This window comes from Salmo salar, chromosome ssa02, assembly GCF_905237065.1.
Source record: "Salmo salar chromosome ssa02, Ssal_v3.1, whole genome shotgun sequence".
Classification (NCBI taxonomy): Eukaryota; Metazoa; Chordata; class Actinopteri; order Salmoniformes; family Salmonidae; genus Salmo; species Salmo salar.
In genome coordinates this window covers 33354589-33376771 of record NC_059443.1, presented here as the reverse complement: position 1 = coordinate 33376771, position 22183 = coordinate 33354589, and the positions used below count along the sequence as shown (strand labels likewise).

General features: G+C 48.4%; 1 protein-coding gene across 1 annotated transcript in view; it reads right to left on the bottom strand.

The window, feature by feature from the left end:
• LOC106580611 (neural-cadherin) overlaps window positions 1–22183 on the bottom strand; it is a 119980-nt gene that overhangs the window by 20751 nt on the left and 77046 nt on the right. Inside the window, exons 11-16 of the mRNA XM_045702620.1 lie at window positions 21330–21502; window positions 15707–15874; window positions 8434–8683; window positions 7410–7537; window positions 7070–7256; window positions 6105–6248 (exon numbers count right to left, since the gene is read on the bottom strand). Coding sequence (XP_045558576.1) covers window positions 6105–6248; window positions 7070–7256; window positions 7410–7537; window positions 8434–8683; window positions 15707–15874; window positions 21330–21502 — 1050 coding nt within the window. The remainder of the gene's footprint in view (window positions 1–6104; window positions 6249–7069; window positions 7257–7409; window positions 7538–8433; window positions 8684–15706; window positions 15875–21329; window positions 21503–22183) is intronic.

Sequence of the window (22183 nt, the reverse complement as noted above, 5' to 3'; positions counted from 1 at the left end):
TGAGATTAGACACCCTTTGCCTTGATGACAGCTTTGCACACTCTTGGCATTCTCTCAACCAGCTTCACCTGGAATGCTTTTCCAACAGTCTTGAAAGACTTCCCACATATGCTAAGCACTTGTTGGCTGCTTTTCCTTTACTCTGCGGTCCAACTCATCCCAAACCATCGCAATTGGGTTGAGGTCGGGGGATTGTGGAGGCCAGCTCATCTGATGCAGCACTCCATCCACTCTCCTTCTTGGTCAAATAACCCTTACACAGCCCGGAGGTGTGTTGTGTCATTGTCCTGTTGAAAAACAACTGATAGCCCCACTAAGTGCAAACCAGATGGGATGGCGTATCACTGTAGAATGCTGTGGTGGCCATGCTGGTTAAGAGTGGCTTGAATTGTAAATCAATCACAGACAGTGTCACCAGTAAAGCACCCATACCATCACAACTCCTCCTACATGCTTCACGGGGAGAACCACACATGTGGAGATCATCCGTTCACCTACTCTGCGTCTCATAAAGACACGCCGGTTGGAACCCAAAAATTCTAATTTGGACTCATCAGACCAAAGGACAGATTTCCACCAGTCTAATGTCCATTGCTCATGTTTCTTGGCCCAAGCAACTCTCCTCTTCTTTAGTAGTGGTTTCTTTGCAGCAATTCGACCATGAAGGCCTGATTCACGCAGTCTCCTTTGAACAGTTAATGTTGAGATATCTGTGTTATACTTGAACTCTGTGAAACATTTATTTGGGTTGCAATCTGAGGTGCAGTTATTCTAATGAACTTATCCTCTGCAGCAGAGGTAACTCTGGGTCTTCCTGTCCTGTGGCGGTCCTCATGAGAGCCAGTTTCATCATCGCGCTAGATGTTTTTTGCGACTGCATTTAAAGAAACTTTCAAAGTTCTTTAAATTTTCCGGGTTGACTGACCTTCCTGTCTTAAAATAACGATGGACTGTCGTTTCGCTTTGCTTATTTGAGCTGTTCTTGCCATATTATGGACTTGGTCTTTTACCAAATAGGGCAATCTTCTGTATACCACCCCTACCTTGTCACAACACAACTGATCGGCTCAAACGCATTAAGAAGGAAAGAAATTCCACAAATTCATTTTTAACAAGACACACCTGTTAATTGAAATGCATTCCAGGTGACTACCTCATGAAGCTGGTTGAGAGAATGCCAAGAGTGTGCAAAGCTGTCATCAAGGCAAAGGGTGGCTACTTTGAAGATTCTCAAATCTCAAATATATTTGTTTAATACTTTTTGATTACTACATGATTCCATATGTGTTATTTCATAGTTTTGATGTCTTCACTATTATTCTACAATGTAGAAAATAGTAAAAATAAAGAAAAATCCTTGAATGAGTAGGTGTGTCCAAACCTTTGACTGGTACTGTACATATTTGTGAATACTCCCACGCATGCATGCACACATCTTTCTAATTTCCTCTCTTCTTTTATCTCATTTATCTCTCTTATCCTCACCAATTATCTTATCTCCTTTCCTCTTCACTCTCTCATTCCTCCTCTCTAACCTCATCCACTCTACCACTGTCAACCCTAATCAGATACCCCATCAGATGTGGAAAGGAGAGGGCTAGGTCAGGATGGCGTTCCCGGTCTGGGAAATGGGAATAATGAGATGGGATCAAAGGAGTCTGAATCCTGACTGCTGGTGTCTGTCATGTTAGAGTGCTGGGTGCTCCATCTTGGAGCTCCACAGTGGGACCTTCATACTAGTCCTTATAAAGCTATGTAAGAGCTGAATAAGGACATGGTTGGGGTTCTACAGTAGTGAGTCTGATGAGTAGATATGTATGAAAAGGACTGTTAAGAATGCAGATGTGCACAAAGCTGGATGACTTACATTAAACATGACACATTCCATTCCATAAACAATCTCAATTTCATGTTGTACTAGTTCCTGCACCAGCTTCCCACCCCCACACTCAGACATATTCGCTTAAACACAAACACACACGGTTTCTCTCTCTCTCTCTCTCTCTCTTTTTCTTTTTCTCTCTCTCACAGACCCACACATACCCACACTCCCTGTCTGCCTGCGTCTGGCTCGGGCCCTGTTTACCAGCACGGAGGAGATTTTAGGAGACAAACACCATCTGTGTGAGACATGTCGGGCCTTCATTACGACATGTCATGCTCCTATCGGGAGTGTGTGTGTGGGGAGGGGGCTTAAGTGTTCTGGCCGTCAAAGCTTCTGAGCACAATCTGCCATGAGACTCGCCAAGAGGGTGTGTGTGTGTTGAGTGAGTGAGTGAGTGAGTTAGTAAGTTTGTGAGTGTGTGTTAAGTGAGTGAGTAATTGTGTGAGTAAGTGTGTGAGTGTGTGTTGGGTGAGTGAGTAAGTGTGTGAGTGTGTGTTGGGTGAGTGAGTGAGTAAGTGTGTGAGTGTGTGTTGGGTGAGTGAGTAAGTGTGTGAGTGTGTGTTGGGTGAGTGAGTAAGTGTGTGAGTGTGTGTTGGGTGAGTAAGTGTGTGTTGGGTGAGTGAGTAAGTGTGTGACTGTGTGTGTGTTGGGTGTGTGAGTGTGTGTTGGGTGAGTGAGTAAGTGTGTGAGTGTGTGTTGGGTGAGTGAGTAAGTGTGTGAGTGTGTGTTGGGTGAGTAAGTGTGTGTTGGGTGAGTGAGTAAGTGTGTGAGTGTGTGTTGGGTGTGTGAGTGTGTGTTGGGTGAGTGAGTAAGTGTGTGAGTGTGTGTTGGGTGTGTGAGTGTGTGTTGGGTGAGTAAGTAAGTGTGTGAGTGTGTGTTGGGTGAGTGAGTAAGTGTGTGAGTGTGTGTTGGGTGAGTAAGTAAGTGTGTGAGTGTGTGTTGGGTGAGTGAGTAAGTGTGTGAGTGTGTGTTGGGTGAGTGAGTAAGTGTGTGAGTGTGTGTTGGGTGAGTGAGTAAGTGTGTGAGTGTGTGTTGGGTGTGTGAGTGTGTGTTGGGTGAGTGAGTAAGTGTGTGAGTGTGTGTTGGGTGAGTGAGTAAGTGTGTGAGTGTGTGTTGGGTGAGTAAGTGTGTGTTGGGTGAGTGAGTAAGTGTGTGAGTGTGTGTTGGGTGGCGGGAAGTAGCTCCTGTACTTTTGCCTCCGGCCGCCTCCCTAATGATCGGTCTGGCCATATGGTTACCCCCCCTCCCTTAAGTAAGACTGGTGAGGGGGGCAACTGTGCACACCAGGGGGGTGAAGAGGGGCTCAAGGGTTAAGTGGTTTCATCCTTAGCAAAGCAGGAGCTCCACTGAAGGCCCCAAAATTCAGATTAAGGTCACTAGCATATCCCCACCTCCATTGGACCACATCCCCTACCCCAATCTGCTTACCATTAAGCTAGACAACCTATATCTGTTTACTGCCAAACCTTCAGCTCAACTCAACTCCAATGTCAACCTCAGCAAAAAAACTTGATCTTGTTAAAGCCCATCCAAAAGTTCTTCATTCGGCACATTTTCCACTTGGGATAGAAACCCGATCCTAAAAGGATGTCTGTCTGCAACAAAAGATGCTGAAACTAATCAGCTTTGGGGGGAGCGTTTAACAGGGGCCCCTCTATTCCCCACAGATATGTTCCCTAATTATTTCAATTCCCCAACTTCCACTGGGAGTGTAATGGGAAAATATTGGGATTTCATGGAAAAGTGCCCTTGATGTGCTTTGAAATGAAATACACAGGGGATTGGAATTAGGAGGGTGTATATGGGCGTCAGACTAAAAAGTAAAGATATTCTCATATGAAACAGATCTCTCCATGTGTTTGTCTACTTGACTATCTCTGTTGAGGAGCAGCATCCAGTGGAACAGTGGTGGCTGGTAAAGAGAGGTCGCAGAGAAACCAATGGAAGTACCTCAGCTGAAGATTGTAATGAGTTATGTAAGAGTTATGAGATGTGAATTGCCTTGTCACACCAGTAGCACGATAAAGGTGTATTGTTCCATTGATATTTTGTGTGTTTGTGTCATCATTGTAATGCTCCATGGTTTGTGGATGTTGACAGGTGGTGAGAGGCCCTAAGAGCAGGGGACCATATATAAACTGGAGGTCAGATCGACTAATCCTATTACCGAAGCACACACACACATGCACACCTGGACCAACGACAGTGGGTGTGTGTGTGTTGTTGTGTGAGTGTGTGATGATGTGATGAGAGGGTGGACAGACATCAGGGCAGGCAGGCAGGCAGGCTAGCTTCCCTGGTCAATGAACACTGAGGTGATTTCACCGGAACTTTTTTCACTAAGCTGTGTGTGTATGTATCACAGGGCTGTGGAGTGTGACAGTCAACCACTGATCTATAGAAACACTGTCACCTCCAGCACCAACATGGGACACTGAACTGACTTACTCAACACTATGACTGACCCCGGAAAATGGGACAATAGCACAAGAAAAGAAAACAGAGGGGAGGAAAAGGAACGACAGAATAATGAGGTAGAGGTAGAGGTAGAGAGAGAGAGAGAAAAAAAGCTGTGGAAAGACCAGAGATGAGCCAGGAAAGCTGAAAGAGAGGGAAGGAAAGGAGAGACACAAAATTAGCAGATCTGAAGTATGAGAAATGAAACGAGAGGATCTGAGATAAAACACCACGAGATGAGAGACTAGACTACACAGGCAGACATCAACCCTACTTCCACCACCACAAGCATAGCCAGGAGTGGCTGAGCTCAAACCTCCCCTTAAGACCTGCCTGCTCAGCAAGGCTAGCGCTTAGCCAGGGATCGTGTCATGTTTTACAGCTAATCTCCCCGCTAATACAGATCATCTCCCTGCTTGGACACCTGCGTGGGGGGCCAGGGGGAGACAAAATGGCCACCACGGCAGTTTATTCCACTCACTCCTGTCTCTCCGTTGAGAGAGACGTTTTCCCTAATTACCAGAGGGACACATTGTTGAGACGGCGAATTCGGGTAAAGTCTACAGAGCAGCGACCGGATAAGCCGGAACATTTGGGAGGGAATTATAGTTGTTGTTTGTGGGTTAGTTTGTTATCTTAGCACTTCTTAATTCTGCTTCAGTGTCTTTTTGGGCTGTATACTTTTACAAATCCGCCAAGGGATCAGGCTAGGGGTGTCTGAAGAGGGATAAAAAGCAGAGCCAAGACAGTTGCTAATTCAACTGAACATTGGAAAGGAAAAACAAAAACAAACCCTAAATTCAAGATGGTGGCCCCACTTCTCGTCTTAGTCATTTACTAACTCTTTAAATGTAATGTAGCAGCCCATTAAATCAGATGTCATTTCAACACCTGCGTTAGCATCATGGAAGGTGACATTTCCACCAAAACAACAATCGACATCTACTCCCACAAAGGATTTACCGTTGTCATTAAGACAGCACACTGTTTTTCTTATTTATTAATTTTCAGAGGAGGAGAGACGAGGGACAAACAAAAACAAAGAGACAAACATCAAATGACTACCTCGGGGGGCCGCATCCATACCTCCCACATTCACCACAGAGATTTGCTAACACGCTCTGACAGAAAATGAGAGGAATAGAGAGAGAGTGACAGAGTGGGAGTCAGAGACGGAGAGAGAAAGACAGAGTATTCTTTACATAAATATACCTCCTATACTTTTCTTAATCTCTGTGGAGCCTGTCAAAGCATCAACAGAACATTGAACTTAATATTGACAGGAATTCATAAGCACAGAGGGAAATGACAGGGCGAGAGTGAGTGATTCCATTACAGTCGAGAGACAGAGTTGAACAGACAAGTAGGAAAAGCGACACTAGGATAAACACACACTGTACCACTAGAGCCCAAGTCCTGTCTGAGTATCAGGCACTTCAACAAAGACATTATGACTACTGGACTCAGTGGACTGACATTGTGCTTACATTCAATTCTCAATTGTTATGTTCGGGTGTCTTCAGACTTGTATCTGCCAAGGCCTTTGTAAAGATGAAAGATAATCTTCCATGGGAGTAAACATTAGAATTATAAACAGTGCTGTCCAAATAATGTTATAACTACGTCCCAGGAAACTAGCACCAGTAACTTTACTTATTAACTTATCATTGTGAGCGCTATTTTTTTCAACAACAAAAAAGTCTAAACCCAGGTTGACGGATTGACCCCTCCCCACCCTGAGACCAAGCCCAATGTGCCTCACCTTCATCTTCATCATTGGCCGTCACGGTGATGAGGACGAAGCCCACCTCCTTGTCTTCCTCCACGCTAACCTCGTACACCGATTGGGCGAAAGCCGGAGCGTTGTCATTGACGTCTGTCACAAGGATCCGTACGTAGGCCGTGTCTGTGTGAACCAATGAGAGGGATCTTTACTCAGGACTAACAACCAATCCAGATTGAAGCATGGACCTAGACAGCAACACTAATGTATAGTACTCTGACATCAAATTACATTGGCTTGGTCTATGTGGACCAAAGACATTAAAAAGAGAGTACATTACTCTAAGTATCACACCTGGCAGGAGAAAACATAAGCATTAACCATCTAACCTCATAGAACACAGCAGTGTAATACCAACAGGGGCAAAAGGGAGAATAATCTGCATTAGCTAGTCATTGCCGTATGAACTCTAGAGGGACCTTGATGGCTTGAACAAACAGTGTGTTGGTGGGGTGATTGTAGCATCACTGTTCTTTTGCTGTACCTCTGTGTGCGGGTCATTATTGACCCAAAACCCAGATTAGCCATTAGCTCGTTCCATTAGCGCATCGCTAACGACGTCTTAATGAATGAAGTTCATGCTCTAATAACAGGGATAGAGCCAGCTGGTGTGTGTGTGTGTGTGTGTGTGTGTGTGTGTGTGTGTGTGTGTGTGTGTGTGTGTGTGTGTGTGTGTGTGTGTGTGTGTGTGTGTGTGTGTGTGTGTGTGTGTGTGTGTGTGTGTGTGTGTGTGTTACTATTACTGCCTGGTTAGAAAAGGACTGATGTGTTATTGACTGGTTAGGTAATGGGGGGGTTGATGGAGGATAGGGTGGGTAAGGGGACAGAGCTACCTATTATGAGAGAGTACGATACTCAGAGATTCTCTGTCTGGATAGGTGTGCCCATGTATGGACTGCAAACATGTGTGTATGCATAGGAGTGTAGCTATGTGAGATACCCACCAGTGTTGGGCTGGCCCTGCTGTCCAGGCCTGGCTGACTCGGAGCTGTCCTGAGACTGGACCTCTATGAGGTAGGAACCTTTCTGCTCACGGTCAAACGAGGCCCGGGTGTGTATGACTCCAGTGTAGGAGTTAATACTGAAGTACTGAGAGTCTCCACTGTCATCCTTCAAGATCACATAGTTTATCTGTAGACAAAGATCGAAACGTTAATGCAATATCAGGACAAAATTACATACAATATTGTGTATCTGTTGAATTATTCTAATTTGAAACGATAAGAAAATCAAGTGATTGTGGGAAATGTAGTCATTCGCAATAGAGTCGGTAGGGGTCCTCACCATTCCATTGAGGCCTGAATCGAGGTCCGTAGCAGAAACCTGGACCACCGATGTTCCGATCTCTGCCCCCTCTGGAACGGTAGCCTCATAGGTGGAGGACAGGAAGAAGGGAACGTTGTCGTTTACATCTGGAGAGGGACAGGCCAGAGGTCAGGGTTAGGGAGGTGATACAGGCCTTCTATTAAGAGCATGCTAACAGAGGTCCTACCACTCCTATTGATTTGCCCTCAAAAATGCTAATGCTAAGTAGACAAACCCAACTCTTAGGTCACTGTCTCTCCAGGTTTTAAGACTAGTCTCTAGGTATCTATGAAATGAGGAACATTTGTGATTTCCCTAAACGCCCCAAAAATACAATTATTGACAAAGTCAGACAAGAACACCCTCTTTTCTTTACGCTATTAGAGCTAGATATATGTTCCCGCTTCCTTCACTGGCGCATATGGTATGAGTCATCGCTAAACAAGCAGTAATTTTATCCGCTAGTGTTCTGTCGCTAGCTGATTACACCTTCCTCCAACAGGCTTCGAGGGACTATATCTTCCCTGTCATTACCTTTCAATCTCATCTCTTCCTCCTCTCAGCCTCCCTCCTTCATTAACTGAGCTGGAGCTTCAAGTATTTATGTTGTGTTAGAAAGCCCTTCACTGTTCCCTACTGCTCAAGCCTGCTTGCTGTCTTCTCTCTCTCTTTTCCTCATAAAAACTCACTTCCTTCCAGCAAGGTCATGACCCAAGATGAAAAGGTGTGGCCAAGGTATTGTACATATAATATAATCCATTTAGCAGACACTTTTATCCAAGGCAACTTACAGTCATGAGTGCATACATTTCACAGGCCCCAGGAATTGAACCCACAACCCTGGCGGTACAAGCACCATGCTCTATCAACTGAGCTACAGCGGACCACAGTCGTTTCCATAAGTTGCATGTCTCAGGAGTAAATGTATCCAGCGTTGACACCAGTATACTCACTGTTAAAATCTAAGAGTGTACACTATACACACTCTTAAAATGCCTCCTACCTGTAACATTGACGTAGACGGTAGTAAAAGAGGCCAGTGGAACAGCAGCGACGTTCTGCACTCTGACCCTTAGTGTGAAGAAGCGCGTGGTCTCATAGTCCAGAGGTTCAGCCACCAGTATGGATGCAGAGCCATCAGCCCTGTTGGGTTTGATGTAGAAACGGACAGGCATGTTGGTCTCCGGCACCTGACCCTCCTCAAGGTTATAGGTCACTCTAGGGTCACCCAGCGGCGAGGTGGCCTTGATAATCTGGAGGAGAGGAAGCAGGATATGACATCATTAGTGAAAGGATAGGGAGGTGGATATATATGCATGTCTGAACAGAGTGAATGAGAGTGTGTGTGTGTGTGTTCATATGAATGTCTTAACAGATTGAGTGTGTTCTTTTGTCTGTGCAGGTTCATTTGAGTACCAGTGTGTGTTCCTGAGGTACAACACAGAAAACTAGGAGGAACCTGCTTGGGCATGCTGTAATGTCCCATAGATTTATTTTTATCTTGGAGGAGAATTACTGAAAAAGAGCCAATGACTAACAGAAGGAGCTGGCTTTGGCCAAAGCTTCCTAAAGATAATTAGCATTATTAGTGAGCGGGCCCATCTAAATCAGCACAAACGTCTCCCTACTGCTGACTCCACTTCAGGAATACATTGGAGACACCAAGTCTAATCCGTCAAAGTTCCTATTGAACTGATATTGACATTTTATGGAGACACTTTCCACTGGAAAATCAGCTCCAGACTATCTGGTTCTAAATGAAGGCTGCACGGTTTTCACAACGCTCCCACTCTCTCTTTTCCAGGAACCGTGGCAGAGAAAACCAAAGTGACAGGAAATGATACGGGGAAGTATATCGCTGCCGCGCATACCTGGGTACAGAGGGAGCCCATCAATGGGATTTCACAGACATGGTGTCATGCTTATTGATGGCCCCCCCCCTTCCTGTTTATACCACAGTATGGAGGTCAGGTGTGAGAACGTTCTCTGTCCCTCTATATGAAACATATGGGGTGGTTGCATGGACGTCATCCTACACTCACAGGGACAACAGGCAGGATTCTCATTGTTCTGAGAACTCCATTATGGGTCACAGCTGCACGCTGTCTGGCACCAAATCATTTGTTACTGCAAGGGTTCCGCCAAACGAACTCCATAAATGAGAGCATTTATTACATAGATGACACTATGGAGTAAGCACACAATTTCAAGCATAGTATGTTTAAGTGTGTTCAAGAATTCATAGTTTTAGCTCTTGTCCAAACATGTCAAAATAATGGTGTAAACCATCTATGGGCAAGGATACTAGCGAACCATGAGAAAGTTTTAAGAGGGGTGTTATTCGGGAATCTACTGTGTGTGCCTGACTGTGAATGTGTGCAGGTGAATGTGTTTGTTGGTGTGTGTGTGCTCATGTGCAGTGCCCTACAGCAAAATGGTCTGACCTATAAAAGCAGGAAGCACGTGGAGCTTTTAAGACCCATGTTCCCTTTGCCACTTGTCCTGCCACAATGATGCTGTGTGTGTGCTGTGTGTGTGTGTATGTGTTTATATGTGTGTGCTCTGTGTATGTATCTGTGTGTGTGCACTTGAGTGTGGTGTGTGTGTGTGTGTGTGTGTGTACAGTACACTAGAGCTTTTAAGGCCCATGTTGTCCTTTCCCTGCCACACAGCCACAGAGTCACAACCTTGAAAGGGAAGGATTACATTTACCATAGCCGAATGAACCTCACTTCACCACTCATTCTGCTTAGATCCAGCAGAGGCCCTACACACACACACACACACACACACACACACACACACACACACACACACACACACACACACACACACACACACACACACACACACACACACACACACACACACACACACACACACACACATTAACTCGTCAAATTCACCATATCTACACTACTGGAGATTCTGAGATTCTTCAGACATCCAGTATGTTGACATGGCTGTCTACATTTGAAAATTGTCCATTTGGGATGCATAAGAATGAGAGATTACAGCAGAGAGAGCTGTAATGGAATGGTAGCATTTGAGTCCAAGTCTGGCAAACAAAGGCATTCAATCTTCTCATTGACTGACTGGGGTGTAACCAGGCACTGTTCTTAGACTCCAACCAACATTGGAAAATTTGAAAATCAAAATGGCACTGGATAGATTTGAACTTTTGAAGTGATTATCTGGACATGCAAGACTGCACTGTGAGCCACTGTCTGAAAAACTATCCTGGAAGTCAGGTTGAAAACTAACAGCACAACAAAAACAAAATCATATTTCTATCTGTTGAGCAACACCAAAACCCATTGTTACCCATTATGAAATTGCAATAATATAAGAGGAAAAGCATTGGAAGGGAGAACATTGAAAGTAGCATTGTTGTATTGTATGTCCATGACTCACTATGCTTGGTTAGAGCTAAAGAGATAGAATGAGAGAGTCAGGGAGAACACCTGAAGATAACGCAACAGCGAAAAGCTCTCAGACTTTCCTTTCCAACTCAGTGGAGGAGGGCGCTCTCTCTCTCTCTCTCTCTCTCTCTCTCTCCGGTAGCGAGCTAGTGCGTTAGCGAGACCCCAGAGGTGCCCCTGTGGACCCCCAACTTCCCACCTACCTCAGCTTCTCGCAAAAAAATTATTCACTTTTATGCTTCAAAAGCCTTGTTGTGTTGAAATATTCATGCCAGCATGAGTTTAGCTTCAATAATTGATTTTGATTATCTGCTGAGAAAATACAAAACTTGTCCAACCCCTTCTATTCCACCTTATTAAAGACCCCTCACGCACCGGGCCTCCCCTCCCCAGTTTACAGGGGCGAGCCCTGGAACAGGAGCATGATGGGAATGATACCCCATTATCTCGCAGGCGTGCTAAAGAACAAGGCCCCTTAATTACTTCCTCAAGGTTGCAATTACCACGTTTGGAAATTCGCTAATTATCGTTCCTTGAGATAATTCCACAATGAGAGGCTCGATATTTACGTTTTTAATTAGGGAGATGGAGAGATAGATAGATAGATGGATGGAGGAGGGAGGCGAGAGGGAGAGGGAGAGAGAGAAAAAAGAGATAGTGGGGTAGATGAATAGAGGCAGTCGGTAACACAACAAGGCAGCTCAGGGATGCTAATGAATGCATTATACTGTTTAACAAGCCTAATTTGTATTTAGAGTTCTAAGGAAGACTTACTGTGAAGGCTCCCAAAGCACAGAACAGATTTTAACAGTCAGTTGCTACAGTTACTCCACACTAGGGAATAAATACTGTACTTAGAGTGGAGCGAAAGAGCGATAGAGAGAGAGGGAAAAAAACTCCATGTAATTGTTGTGGAGTACTTTGTTGTTCAAGTTATATTAGTACAGAGAGACATTGTAGAGTGTGAGAGGGAGCGAAAGAGAGAGGGAGAGTGTAGATATAGAGAGTTTGTAAATGAAAAGAGAGAGAGCAGAAGAAAAAAAGAGAGAACGTGAACAAGTTCTCTGGCTAATAACGATCCTCCACTAACGGTTGGAAGTGTTGAAAGTTTTCTCCATTAAAAGGCCAGTGACTACCATGGTAACTCCTGGCAGCTGTTATCTTGAAAGCTTTTATAAAAGGCAATATTATCTGTCTAGCCAATCAGAGGCTGCCGTTAACCACCATTAGTAAACCTATTGAGCCCACCACACTACAGAGACTATAGTGGACCATTACACCAACTTATGGAGCTTCCTGAAAGAGTTTGGAAGAGGGAGGGGGAGAGAGGGAGAGAGAGACAGAGGAGAGATGAGAGGAAAGATATAAAGAAAGAAGCAGAGAGAAATCAATGAAGGAAAGGGCTGAGAGCAGAAGAGCACTACCCTTTCATACAGGGCTCAGTGATCTCGAGGGAAAGTGGTGTGTGTGTTCTTCTATTAGCGAAGACATACGAGACCACATGCAGAGCCCCGTTGGGACTGGCCTTTGGCACATGCACAGTCACTGCACAAGTCACAGACGAGACAGCAACAGTTGACCTTTATGGGGTCAATGTGGCCATCAATAAAGTTGTCATGAATGGTACCAACTAGGCCATAATGCATCCATGAACAACATTATAAAGGGCTCATAAGCTTGACCATAAGATGTCAACATGCATCCAACATTTACTAGAATCATCTTCCATATTTGTATGTTCATAAGAAAGTGCTCAAGACCATCTGAATTCAATAGTCAATAATTGACAAGAAGCTCAATTTCTCGCATTTCAGTTCAGAGGTGCCTAGCAAGTCCTCTCAATGGCACAATGCACCAAGCCTAAAGCTGGGGCGGCACGGACTTAGCTCTAATGAGAAATCATCTCATTACACATCAATGGTGTCTGGGAGGGCTAAGCGGATCAGAAATGTAGCCTAGCTTAGCCTAGCCTAGTGTAGCATTAGCTACACTGCTGTCAAGCTAAATGGCTGGCCTTGAGCATGTTTTGGTGTAGAGAAAGAGTTGTGTTTGTGTTCAGTCGTCAACCTTTCACCTGCTGCAATATTCCTTGTGTATTGCAGTGGGTGACTTCTAGTATGTATGTGTGTTTAGTGTAACCGATGAGAAATGGCTAGTTAGTTAGCGGTGGTGAGTGCTAATAGCGTTTCAATCGGGTGACGTCACTCGCTCTGAGACCTGAAGTAGTTGTTCCCCTTGTTCTTCAAGGGCTGTGGCTTTTGTGGCGCGATGGGTAACGATGCTTCGTGGGTGTCAGTCGTTGATGTGTGCAGAGGGTCCCTGGTTCAAGCCCAGGTTGGGGCGAGGAGAGGGACGGAAGCAAAACTGTTACATTAGCACATCAAAGAATTGTGTCAGATCGATCTTTGACAGGCTGCACCCCCCAATGAATAAGCCCAGGGTATGTAAACAACACGGCACTCTCCTCATGCTCCATCACTCCACTTCAAAAAGAGATGGACCCAAAAACAACCCCCACACATCCTCAACACCAAAAAAGAGGCCTGAGGAGGAAAGTGTGTTGACAGCGCTGATGAGACTAAAGCACCCATCCTACTGGCTCTCCACAGGAGAAGGGCCTCATTGATATGGAGATTTCTCCCCGCATCCGTGTCTCTCATCCTCGGCAACAATGTAATTAACAGATCATATTAGCCCTGCTAAATTTAAAACAACAATCTACATAGCCGCAATAATGCCGCCTCAGTGGCGGAACGAACCAACAAGGAGGAGAGGAAGGGGGTGGAGGTGGGAAGAGAAAGAGTTTTGGTCATCGACCAGCTGGTTCCAGAGAGGGGTTCAAGAGTGACATGGAGAGACAGAGAGAGAAAAAGAAAGAGAGATAAGGAGAGAAGGGAGACCTGAAGGTCATCTGGCTGTCGACCAACAGGTTCCAGAGAGAGAAACTGTGAAAGAGAAAGAATGAGAGAATGTGACACAGCCATTACTATTTTCCAATTCCACGGAACAACCGCTTTGAGGGAGACGTCTGTGTTCATGTTTTTGACTTTGAGCCTCTAGTGGATTAGAGTGCCATTCATTTTCTTCTCTCTCTCTCTCTCTCTCTCTCTCTCTCTCTCTCTCTCTCTCTCTCTCGCTCTTTCTGTCCCTCTCTCTCTCCCTCGCTGTCTTTCCTTCGCTCTCTCTCTCTCCATCTCTTTTTCTCCCAGTGAAGCTGTGAGGACGCGAGCTGAGCTGTCAGGAGCTGAATATAGTAATTAAGAGTCTCTCTCTGTCGCACGGTCCGAGGCAATAAGAGGCCATTGTAGAGTCTTAACAGGGTGTATAATTTTATCTCCTTCCCTCTCCTCACTCCCTTTGTCTCCCGTGTCGACGCTGACACAGATACTGGGTGGCTCGTTGCGTTTCTGCCATCTCCTGCCATAGAGGGATCAATTCTAATTCGGTGTTGTCAAAAAAAGGGGCCTGGGAGCATATTTAAATACAGGTTATCAAAAACGACAAGCGAAGCAAAGCGAGTGAATGAACGTGATTTTGGCGAAAGTAGCGTCAATACGTCCCCCGCCCTCTCCTTTTCAAAAGGGGAAATCTTCTAACATTACATTTAACATTTGTAGCATACTTTAGAATCGTGTGCAAAATGAAGATGGGCATGGATGGCAGCAGGGGTAAGATGGGAGGGAGGCGGCGGGGGTAAGATGGGAGAGAGGCGGCGGGGGTAAGATGGGAGAGAGGCGGCGGGGGTAAGATGGAAGAGAGGCGGCGGGGGTAAGATGGGAGGGAGGCGGCGGGGGTAAGATGGAAGAGAGGCGGGGGATACGCGGGGTAAGATGGGAGGGAGGCGGCGGGGTAAGATGGAAGAGTAAGATGGGAGGGAGGCGGCGGGGTAAGATGGGAGGAAGGCGGCGGGGGTAAGATGGGAGGGAGGCGGGGTAGGGGGCGGCGGGGTAAGATGGGAGGGAGGCGGCGGGGGTAAGATGGGAGGGAGGCGGCGGGGTAAGATGGGAGGAGGCGGCGGGGTAAGATGGGAGGAAGGCGGCGGGGTAAGATGGGAGGAGGCGGCGGGGTAAGATGGGAGGGAGGCGGCGGGGTAAGATGGGAGGGACGCGGCGGGGTAAGATGGGAGGAAGGCGGCGGGGTAAGATGGGAGGGAGGCGGCGGGGGTAAGATGGGAGGAGCGGCGGGGGTAAGATGGGAGGGAGGCGGCGGGGGTAAGATGGGAGGGAGGCGGCGGGGGTAAGATGGGAGGAAGGCGGCGGGGGTAAGATGGGAGGGAGGCGGCGGGGTAAGATGGGAGGGAGGCGGCGGGGGTAAGATGGAAGAGAGGCGGCGGGGGTAAAGTGGGATGTTTCAGTTTCGTCAGGTGAACTGTAGCAGGGTTGTGAACTCGCCTCGGCAGAAATATTTCGAAGTACCCTGCTAAACATGCTGATGGTTGGGGAAAGTGAAGTGTGTTTTCTACTACCGCTCCTCAAGGCTCTCTTTCCTGATGAACAGGATGGGAATAGTCTCAGAAGAACCACTTTCCCCTCCAACAGGGAGTAAGGTCCTAGAGATGTTGATGCCAGTCTGTCTGGAGGCACTAATAGTAGCCTAGTCACCACTATCTTGGCAAGCTGCTGGTGTGGTGGGGAACTCCTTTTGGGGGGTCTTTATTATCTTGGTCAGTTGGAAAGAGATTAGGCTATCATTTTGGAACATTCCCCCAAGTTGCAGTTGGTAGAGCATTGAACCATCTCTACCACAACCACTACTACCACAAACCTATGTATGGTTGTGGTTGACCTTATATCATAGTGTCAGTAGACACCATCTCTCCTGGTTAAGGAACAGGTCACTATGAGGTCCACTCACCACTATCTTGGCGTCGCGAACAATGTTCTCGGACACGGTGACCCAGTACTCTAGCTGCTCCCACTGGGGCGGCTGGTTGTGCACGTTGGTGATGATGACCGTCAGCTCCACAGAGCTGCTCCTGTTGCCACCGTCCGTGGCCACGATCTGCTGGCTGATCCTCGACGTCTTGACGACAAATAGAAGAGAGGAAGGAGGGGTGACATGGAGGTTAGACATGGAAATCATATGGAGCTGAACAAAACCCATGGTGGAAACCCCTCTTGGAAGCATCTCTGTCATATCTGGAATGTACGTTCATGTGCAAATGAATGAGCACGGGAACAGTCTCCGTCAGTTTGTTCCAGTCCACTAAGTAACAGATCAGATGCATCATATTTACAACCTTATCCACTTAGTCCGTGTCATGACCTTCCAGTGACCTCCTCCTCTAAACCCCCACCTTCCTACTGTCTACAGAAGACTGCTCTGATGTTGTTCATCCTTACATCACGCCAGAGATACAGAGACAGAGAGACAGAACGAGAAACAGAGAGAGGGAGAGAGACAGGGAGGGAGAGAGAGAAAGACAGCAATGAGAGAGGAGACATTCCAACTGACAGAGATTTTCAGATAAATGATTCTCTGCGAGGGGAGTGTGAAAGCTTTGTTAAACAGATCATTGATACGGAGAAGAGAGGGATGAGAGAAAGGGGTGACATTTAAAGTGGAGGAATATTTTGCATTATTTATATGGGATATTAACTGGGAGACTTCACAAGTCCATTGTGTGGCAGGGTGAAGATGGGGTCACTCTCTCCACATCTTGATTTGACTTTGGGAGGTTGTTGGACTTGGAGAACAAAGAGGGGGGCTTTTCTATGACGCACACAAGCAAATACACACACAAATCCAGGCACAAACCCAGGCACATTATAAATATATACATAACATGCAGACATCCAGACATGAATACAGGGGCAGGGAGAAATAGGGACAAAAGAGGGTGGGGAATGAAGAGAGTAGGGAAAAGGAGACAGAGAGGGAATGAGAGAGCTGGATGTGGTTGTCTCTGTCCTGACAGGGTGGATAACTCTACCTGACGTGTACTAGGTCTCTGCTGAGCAATGTTCTCTGATGCACACACACACACACGCACACACACACACACACACACACGCACACACACACACACACGCACACACACACACACACACACACACACACACACACACACACACACACACACACACACACTCAAACAGTGAGAGGGGCCACCCCACAGACACAAGGACGGGAGTAAGGAAGAAAGGAAGGAAGAAGGAAACCAACAGGTCCATCACGATAACCCCCCGACCCTGTCCCCAACCCTCAGCGGTCCTGTCAAACCTCAGCGGTCCTGTCAAACCTCAGCGGTCCTGTCAAACCTCAGCGGTCCTGTCAAACCTCAGCGGTCCTGTCAACCCTCAGCCGACCTGTCAACCCTCAGCCGACCTGTCAACCCTCAGCGGTCCTGTCAAACCTCAGCGGTCCTGTCAACCCTCAGCCGACCTGTCAACCCTCAGCGGTCCTGTCAAACCTCAGCGGTCCTGTCAAACCTCAGCGGTCCTGTCAAACCTCAGCGGTCCTGTCAAACCTCAGCGGTCCTGTCAAACCTCAGCGATCCTGTCAACCCTCAGCGGTCCTGTCAAACCTCAGCGGTCCTGTCAACCCTCAGCGGTCCTGTCAACCCTCAGCGGTCCTGTCAAACCTCAGCGGTCCTGTCAACCCTCAGCGGTCCTGTCAACCCTCAGCGGTCCTGTCAAACCTCAGCGGTCCTGTCAACCCTCAGCGGTCCTGTCAAACCTCAGCGGTCCTGTCAAACCTCAGCGGTCCTGTCAAACCTCAGCGGTCCTGTCAACCCTCAGCGGTCCTGTCAAACCTCAGCGTTCCTGTCAAACCTCATCTGTGTCAACTCAAGATGGAGACCAGACTTAAGAGCTAAAAGGTGTCGGATGTGAATCAGGCATGAATATTTCACTAGTTGGTACGGGTCACCTAGAACCTAACCTCAAGCCTCCCACCTTCCCCACTCTTTCTTACCCTCTCCTCCCTCTCCCTTTCTCCTTCTCAGCTGTGGCAGAATGGGGGCGGGAGAGAGAGAGAGAGAGAGAGAGAGAGAGAGAGAGAGAGAGAGAGAGAGAGAGAGAGAGAGAAAGAAAGAGAGAGAGAGTGAGAGAGAGATTCTAACAATATAAGATCTACAATGGAAACATAGCTCTATCCGACATATATCACAGTTGATATGCAGCTTATGGCCAAATTTACTAGAGATACTATTGATTCATACAGAGGATATTCACTTTGAACAGTTGTAGGCCTACATACAGTATGATAAGCTGTGGATACTTACAAACAATTAAGCTAGCAAACTGTAATGACTAACCACACCAAAAACAAGAATACATGAAGAGAATACAGAGAGAGAGACCAGGAAACAGAAGACGTAGAGAATGAACGAAAAGCAGGAAACAAGAGAGCGCACGAGAGAGATGAGGAAGAAAAGCTAAGCAATAGAAAGAGAGGTCAGCGCCTAGCCGACAAAGCCCAAACCCTACAAATATAATGTTACTGCACGGTGTCAACTCCCCTCTGAGACAGCCAAATGTGGGAAGTAAACGCACACACGCACACATCCACACACACACACAAATATATTTATGCATGTGTGACTATAATGCTTCCTCAGGCTGTGGCTAAGATACATAGTGCTATATATACACATATAATACACACATATAGAGAGACAGGGGCATTGTTGTTATTCCACACCTTGCCATGTTTAATATGCATCCACAGAGGGAGGTAGGGAGAGCGTGCAGCAGTCTCAGTGGATGATATCAGGCCAGTGGGAAGGATCGGTGTACAGTGTACACACACACTGGGAGGGAGTACAGGGGGGTGCTGTACACACACACTGGGAGGGAGTACAGGGGGTGCTGTACACACACACTGGGAGGGGAGTACAGGGGGGTGCTGTACACACACACTGGGAGGGAGTACAGGGGGTGCTGTACATACACACTGGGAGGGAGTACAGGGGGGTGCTGTACACACACACTGGGAGGGAGTACAGGGGGGTGCTGTACACACACACTGGGAGGGGAGTACAGGGGGTGCTGTACACACACACTGGGAGGGAGTACAGGGGGTGCTGTACACACACACTGGGAGGGGAGTACAGGGGGGTGCTGTACACACACACTGGGAGGGGAGTACAGGGGGGTGCTGTACACACACACACTGGGAGGGGAGTACAGGGGGGTGCTGTACACACACACTGGGAGGGGAGTACAGGGGGGTGCTGTACATACACACTGGGAGGGGAGTACAGGGGGGTGCTGTACACACACACTGGGAGGGAGTACAGGGGGTGCTGTACACACACACTGGGAGGGGAGTACAGGGGGTGCTGTACACACACACTGGGAGGGAGTACAGGGGGTGCTGTACACACACACTGGGAGGGGAGTACAGGGGGTGCTGTACACACACACTGGGAGGGAGTACAGGGGGGTGCTGTACACACACACTGGGAGGGAGTACAGGGGGGTGCTGTACACACACACTGGGAGGGAGTACAGGGGGGTGCTGTACATACACACTGGGAGGGAGTACAGGGGGGTGCTGTACACACACACTGGGAGGGAGTACAGGGGGGTGCTGTACACACACACTGGGAGGGAGGAGGGAGGGAGTACAGGGGGGTGCTGTACACACACACTGGGAGAGAGTACAGGGGGTGCTGTACACACACACTGGGAGGGGAGTACAGGGGGGTGCTGTACACACACACTGGGAGGGGAGTACAGGGGGGTGCTGTACACACACACACTGGGAGGGGAGTACAGGGGGGTGCTGTACACACACACTGGGAGGGGAGTACAGGGGGTGCTGTACACACACACTGGGAGGGGAGTACAGGGGGGTGCTGTACACACACACTGGGAGGTAGTACAGGGGGGTGCTGTACACACACACTGGGAGGGAGGGAGTACAGGGGGGTGCTGTACACACACACTGGGAGGGAGTACAGGGGGGTGCTGTACACACACACTGGGAGGGAGTACAGGGGGGTGCTGTACACACACACTGGGAGGGGAGTACAGGGGGGTGCTGTTCACACACACTGGGAGGGGAGTACAGGGGGGTGCTGTACACACACACTGGGAGGGAGTACAGGGGGGTGCTGTACATACACACTGGGAGGGGAGTACAGGGGGTGCTGTACACACACACTGGGAGGGGAGTACTGGGGGTGCTGTACACACACACACTGGGAGGGCGTACAGGGGGGTGCTGTACACACACACTGGGAGGGGAGTACAGGGGGGTGCTGTACACACACACTGGGAGGGGAGTACAGGGGCGTGCTGTACACACACTGGGAGGGGAGTACAGGGGGTGCTGTACACACACATTGGGAGGGAGGGAGTACAGGGGGTGCTGTACACACACACTGGGAGGGGAGTACAGGGGGGTGCTGTACACACACACTGGGAGGGAGTACAGGGGGGTGCTGTACACACACACTGGGAGGGAAGGAGTACAGGGGGGTGCTGTACATACACACTGGGAGGGAGTACAGGGGGGTGCTGTACACACACACTGGGAGGGAGGGAGTACAGGGGGGTGCTGTACACACACACTGGGAGGGAGGGAGTACAGGGGGGTGCTGTACACACACACTGGGAGAGAGTACAGGGGGGTGCTGTACACACACACCGGGAGGGAGTACAGGGGGGTGCTGTACACACACACTGGGAGAGAGTACAGGGGGGTGCTGTACACACACACTGGGAGGGAGTACAGGGGGTGCTGTACACACACACTGGGAGGGAGTACTGGGGGGTGCTGTACACACACACACTGGGAGGGCGTACAGGGGGGTGCTGTACACACACACTGGGAGGCAGTACAGGGGGGTGCTGTACACACACACTGGGAGGGAGTACAGGGGGTGCTGTACACACACACTGGGAGGGGAGTACAGGGGGTGCTGTACACACACACTGGGAGGGGAGTACATGGGGGTGCTGTACACACACACTGGGAGGGAGTACAGGGGGGTGCTGTACACACACACTGGGAGGGAGTACAGGGGGTGCTGTACACACACACTGGGAGGGGAGTACAGGGGGTGCTGTTCACACACACTGGGAGGGAGTACAGGGGGCTGCTGTACATACACACTGAGAGGGAGTACAGGGGGGTGCTGTACACACACACTGAGAGGGAGTACAGGGGGGTGCTGTTCACACACACTGGGAGGGAGTACAGGGGGCTGCTGTACACACACACTGAGAGGGAGTACAGGGGGGTGCTGTACACACACACTGGGAGGGAGTACAGGGGGGTGCTGTACACACACATTGGGAGGGAGTACAGGGGGAGGCTGTAAAAGGCCTGTACTGGACCTGCGGGTTAAGGATTCCCCTGTTTCAACAGGCAGCCTGCAGTGCATAGAGAAGAGGTACACACACCGAACACACACACACCGATCACACACACACACACACACACACACACACACACACACACACACATGCACAGGAATTTCCCCCTAATGGTGTATTGTGGTAGGTGTGTGTGGCTGTGCCCTCACCTGTGAGATGGGATGGTTGACGTACACCCAGCCTGTGCTGGGGTTGATGTGCAGGTAGGCCGGCTGCTGACGGGACAGAGAGTAGGCGATAGCAGCGTTACTCCCCTGGTCATCATCGTGTGCCGCTGCTCGCAGGAAGCTAGTCCCCACCGGCGTGTCCTCGCGCAGGAAGTCTGCCACATGAAGGGTTAACACATCAACATCACCGCCGACAACGAAAAACATCAACAAGAGCAATAACAACAGCAGCGGTGGTGGAAATTTCCGGCTGAAATCACGCATTTCAGTCACAGAGACCCAAAATAAATGCGTGTCCTAGAAACATTTCAGTCTCCCAGTTAAATAGTTAATAAGCCACTCCAACAGTCTTGTTCTAATGTGATAAAAGGGATTCTGACATGGGGCTTATCAACACACATATTTGCACACATGGTAAACAAACACGGACTCCGGAGAGCAGGGAGGCGGCGACGTTTTCATCAGTCTTAAAAGCTTTCCAGGATTACCTGTGATTTAATACATACATCAGCATATGGTTGATTGGGACTTCAGGGGGGCTGCTAAGTCTTACCTTTCACAATATTGCTTTACCTTGAAAACTGTTAAGACATAACACAGAAGCCACAAGGCAGTGACATTGGACTGGGATAGGAGGACATTGGGTCCTTGAGCTGTTGGACATTGCTGAGCAAGCACAGTTTTGACTTGACCTTTGACCTTAAACTACACTTGGCAGAACAAGGTGAGGGAGGTAACCCTCACACGAGCGGACAAATCCCTGGTACCCTGGCCTTAAATAGGATTTTAGGGGGAACGGGTTGAACTCATTTCCTCTGTTGTGCTGGAATAACATT